Source organism: Gossypium raimondii, chromosome 13 (assembly GCF_025698545.1).
Source record: "Gossypium raimondii isolate GPD5lz chromosome 13, ASM2569854v1, whole genome shotgun sequence".
Lineage (NCBI taxonomy): Eukaryota > Viridiplantae > Streptophyta > Magnoliopsida > Malvales > Malvaceae > Gossypium > Gossypium raimondii.
Genome location: NC_068577.1, coordinates 4,292,732 through 4,298,391, shown reverse-complemented (window position 1 = coordinate 4,298,391; position 5,660 = coordinate 4,292,732). Strand labels below are relative to the sequence as shown.

Below are 5,660 nucleotides of genomic sequence, written 5' to 3'. Positions count from 1 at the left end.
ATATAATAAATTATAAAAAAATAAAATTAGTAAAACTTAAAAAATGTATTAGAAGTCTTAAAAAATAAAAAAAATATTTAAATTGATATCAACTTATAAAAATTATATAAAAAAAAATCATAAAAATTTGAACTGTTTTGTTAGCCTGAAATCAACAAAAGTACTAGTCCGTGGAAAGCCGTTAGACCTGTTGATATGGGAATCGGGCGGTTGAATCGATTTTTTATTTTTAAATGTTTTTTTTATCGAACTAAAATTTTAATATCTAACTATTAGCATATGTCCTAATGAAATATTCTAACCAAGATTTTCAAAACTGGATCAGTGGTCGAACCGGTCAGGCCACCAATTTGTCAAATTGGGTGACTCATCCAGTTCAATTAAATAAAAAATAAAATAAAAAAGAATTAGTTCAACCATTTGGTTCCCAAGTAAACTGGTCTAATGACTTTCTTTAGATCGATACCTTTGTCGATTTTGGTCTAATTGGTCCAACAGACTGATTTGGTTCATTTCAAGTTTTTATGATTTTTTTTATAATTTTTATAATTTTATATAATTTTAATAATTTTAATACTTTTTATGATTTTATAGAAATTTAATATGTTTTTTATAAAATTTTAAATATATTTTATTAATTTTATATATTTTTTAGAATTTTTAGAATTTTATTTTTATAATATTTATAAGTTTATATCAATTTTCATATATTTTTATATTTAATCATTTTATATTTTGATATTTTCTGATATTTATATTTTTTATTATTTTATGGGAAAATATTAGATTAAACAAAAAGTTATCACGTGTCACCATTAGATTGGTTTGTCAATATATTTTAACATCAACGTGGTAAATAATTGAAACCATTGACGGAGGGACTTAATTGATTATTTTAGTTAACGAGAATACAAATTTAATGCAAGGCTTAATTATCTCATTAGGATAATAATAATAATGACATGAAGAAAGAGTGATATATTAATTCTTTTTATTTGAGTTAATTATTCTATCAATTATGAATTTTTATTAATTTATAAGAATTATGCCTATATGTAATTTTAATATTTAAAATACTTTTATATAATCAAATTAGATTTTAGGAATAACTTATATTAATTATTTATAAATATTTTTTTTGAACAATCTCATTATAAGTTTTGATAGTATATATATGTGCTCTTTTGATACAATACCTTGAACTACTTATAATATCTCTCTAATCCATAAATGGGAGGATAATGCACTTCAACGCACTCAATCTCACGTCATCCTGCATCGGCAGCATTACTCATATCAATTGAGATAATATTTTATATAATAAATTTAAATTCATTTAATTTTTTAAACAGGGCATTCTAACATTTTATAACATATTTTTTACATCAATTGGTTTAGTCATAATTACCCTTTCAAACGTAACTTGAAGCTATCAAAATTTTTGTACCAAAGTTTATGTGCCTAACACATTTACTTGGGGAAGGCCAACACTATGATCATACATTTATTTTATTCTCAATTTTCATGTTCTTTTTCTTTCTTTTTTAATGTGATCATATATGTTTGATGTTAGTTTTACGGGTTATAAAAATTGATCTTTTCAAAATCAGTAATTATTCTTTTCGATAAAATTATTTCTAAAGTTTAAATTTAAAATTTCTCTTTGAAAATAATATATATCATAATTTTTATTAATCTTAAAATAATTTTCAAAATATTTTATATGAAATAGTATTTTTAAATAAATAAATTTTCAACCTTATGTGATACAAATTACATACTATGACTAATATATAATTAATCTTAGATATTGCTGTTAAGTTTTAAGTTACTTGTTAACCAAAAATCAATTAAAATAAAGATTTTAGCTATACTTATTTTAAGTAATTTTATTTGAATCGGATTAGATTGGTTGGATAAAAATTGGTCGAAGTATTGATCTAGTGAGGGTTTTTGAATCAGTTAATTCGTGAATTGGTATGGATTGATTGAATAATCAAAATTTATATATAATGAAGTAATAAAAAATTATTTATGAAATTTAAACTCAGGAACATGTCTTTATGTAAAGTTCTGTTTTCATACCAATAAAAGTCAAAGTCAAAGTCAACAAACAATATGAAAATCCATGGGTGCATTTCTTTATTCAAATTTGACCAAGTCTAGGTTTTTTGGAGCAAATTTTTCCACCATCCCCCTTAGCCTGCATTAAATTGACTCGTCTACTTCTAAACCAAACATTTATCAAAATTCTAGATTTCTGTTCTTCAGCTATGGAAGCAGCTCATAATCTACTTCTTCCCTTTACTCTTTAATATTATTGGTCTATTACTTAAGTGGGTCTATATGAATATGCTAAAACTAAATATTTAGAAATAAAAACTTAATTGGCATGAATATTGTTAGTCATATAAGAGGATATGAGTTCGATTATCATCATGATTCATTATTAATTCTAGATATTGAGTAAAAAAGAAAAATCAATAAAAGATTCGAAATAGTTACATCATCAATGTTGACTTAAATAAGGCTTAGTCAAAGTTAAACTTTTCAAAAGAGTAAATATAAATAAATTTTAATGAAAAAGTTGAACGTAGGCTGCCGGCCAAGTTCTTATATAAACCATAGGCAACAATGCATTTCTGGCAAAAAGGAAAGAAACCCTCTGAAAGCTAAAAAGGAAACATGGTTTATTTAAGAGTTAGTGAAACAATCATGGCGGACACCTTGCTTTTCACCTGCCTGCTATTATTTCTTGCAGCCATGCAAGGCGCCCATGCAGTCGACTATGCCATCAACGACCAGACCGGCAACAGTGGCGGCGGCGTTCGTTTCCGAACCGAAATCGGAGCCCAAAGCAGCCTCCAAACCATGTCATCCGCCACAGACTTCATCTGGGACATCTTCCAACAAACCAACCCATCCGACAGGAAAAATGTCCCGAAAGTAACACTGTTCATCGAAAACGGCGACGGTGTAGCCTTTTCCATCAACAACGAAATCCATGTTAACGCCAATTACCTAGGAAACTACACAGGCGACCTGAGGAAGGAATTCAACGGGGTGCTTTACCATGAAATGACGCATATTTGGCAATGGAACGGGAACGGTCAGACCCCTGGGGGGTTGATTGAAGGGATAGCTGATTTCGTGAGGCTGAAGGCTAATTATATACCGAGCCATTGGGTGAAGCCAGGGCAGGGAGATAGATGGGACCAAGGATACGATGTTACGGCTAGGTTTTTGGAGTATTGTGATGGTCTGAGGAATGGGTTCGTTGCAGAGCTTAATAAGAAGATGAGAAGTGGGTATAATGCTGGGTTTTTTGTTGAACTGCTGGGAAAAACTGTTGATCAACTGTGGAGTGATTATAAGGCCAAGTATGGCAATTAAATCACTTAATTTACTATTGTATTATATATCGCCTTCTTATAAATTGTCCTAAATATTATCTGAATCTAAGGTTAATGAATAATTAATTACTTGAATCATTTCCTTCTTACAAAATGGTATAAGGTTACAGCTATAAATGTAACGGATGTTGCAGTGGCAAGTGAGGTTTCTCGTCACTAATTCTAAAAAGAAATTGTAAGGCTATAAATTTTTGGGATAATGTAACTTTTGGTCCCTGGTCTTTCTTTTATCCACTTTGACCCCTGAATGTCAAAACCATTATTCATTTAAGCCCATTCTCTTAATGACTGAAAAAAATGGGGATAATGTAACTTTTGGCCCCTGAACTTGGTAAGTAGGTCCACATTGGCCACTAAACTTGACAACTAGGTTCGCTTTAGTACCTGTACATTTTTTATTCATTGTGGCACTTAAAATTGACAACTAAGTCCATTTTGATCCCTAAACTTGAAAAATCTAAAATGTTACTTTTTTTAATTATTAAAAATCATAAAAATCTAAAAAGCCAAGTAAAACCAATTTTAGTTTTTTTTAGATTTTTATGAATTTTTAATTATTTAATTATTGTTGGTCCGACAGTCAAACCGGTTGAACTGGTGGTTTAACCTATTCAACTAACGGTTCGGTTATTAAAACACTGAATATGGCACTCTGAGATAGTACCACATCATCATCTAATTTTTTTTTTTTTAAACTCAGAGTGCCACATCATTAAAGTTTTAGATTCTTCAAGTTCAGAGATCAAAATTGACCTAGTTGTCAAGTTCAAGTGCCAAAGTGAACAAAAAAAAAGTACAGTAGTAAACCCAGCTGTCAAGTTCAAGGGCCAATGTAGACCTACTTGCCAAATTTAGGGGCCAAAATTTACATTATCCCATTTTTTTCAGAGTCATTATAAATGAGCTTAAATGAATAAAGCTTTTCAAGCTTAAGGGTCAAAGTGGATAAAAAAAAGTTCAGGGGTCAAAAGTTACTCCCATTTTTTTCACAGTCATTGCAAATGAGCTTAAATGAATAACGGTTTTTAAGTTCAAAGGTTAAAGTGGCTAAAAAAAAGTGCAGGGGTCAAAAGTTACCTTATCCCTAATTTTATTATAGAGCAAGATACAAATATCTAATCTAATACTTATATTTAAATTGTAACGCCTCAAATTTTGCCTACAATAAATGATAGAGATTGGATAGTGGAATTTTGAGGAAATTCAAAAGCAAAGCTTAATAAATGAAAACGTAAAGAATTTTTTTGACTTGTGGAAAGGTAATTTTGAGAGAATGATTATGACTAAGAGATTTCAACATAAAGGGATCAAATTATAAATTTGGAAAAGTTAAAGGACTATAATGCAATTTGATCAAATTGAGGAAATTGGAGTTAATGATGATTTTTGGGCACGAGGATGACTTAGGAAATGTACTATTATGGTTGACGCCACTTTTGGGACTAAACTGAAAAATGAAAAGTATGAAGATCTAAAGTGCACATTTTCAAAGACGAAGAAATGAGTTAAATAGCACTTATAAAGTGCCATATGATGGAAAAGTAAAGTGCGAAAAAAAAGAAAAGAAAAGTAACATTCTCAAATTCAAATATAAAATCATATATTAAAACAATAAATTGAAAATAAAATTTATTTTATTTTATTTAAATTATACAACTTTCATTTATGCATTATTAATATTTTTTATAAGACTTTATATTAAAATGTCCATATATTAAACCATAAAATAGTCTGCTGCTACATCGCGATAGACCGCTATTTAAAGTTTTAGGATTAAAGTATAATTTTACCATATAATTAAGCGATGTTAATCAAAATTGTTTTTAATCCACGAACAAGAAAAATATTTTTCAATTCGTAAATCAGAACATTAAGAATTCCTTTGCTAAGAATTTTACCCTTCTTTCCATCAAGAACGTTACATGACCACCATGGTTATCATCAAAGTCGAAAGAAAAGTAGCATTAACAGTCCTGTGGTGATAACATCCACTGTCAAGATACCATACATGGTCTATACTGGTCTTCAAAGATTGATGAGCAATAGGCAAACATTTCTGATCCTTCTTTCTCTAGACAAGATTTTGCTTCTTCCTTTGAACAGTGTTGGGACCAGTGGGCATTGGAGCTAGCACTACTTGTTTCCATCTCAAATCGTAGAGCATCATAAAACATATTACCTTGATGTGATCTGGTGCACCACAAAAATGACAAATGATCTTATGTTTGGAGTATACCTTTTTAACAA

General features: G+C 29.2%; 1 protein-coding gene across 1 annotated transcript; it reads left to right on the top strand.

The window, feature by feature from the left end:
• Positions 1-2,635: 2,635 nt before the first annotated feature.
• Positions 2,636-3,491, top strand: LOC105784401 (uncharacterized). The gene has a single exon (XM_012610285.2). It carries the CDS (start codon positions 2,686-2,688, stop codon positions 3,391-3,393), a length of 708 nt encoding a protein of 235 aa, XP_012465739.1. The 5' UTR covers positions 2,636-2,685; the 3' UTR covers positions 3,394-3,491.
• Positions 3,492-5,660: the final 2,169 nt, after the last annotated feature.

Bases quoted from the DNA above. Each gene is read 5' to 3' on its own strand.
- LOC105784401 (XM_012610285.2), top strand. From the start codon at position 2,686: ATGGTTTATTTAAGAGTTAGTGAAACAATCATGGCGGACACCTTGCTT.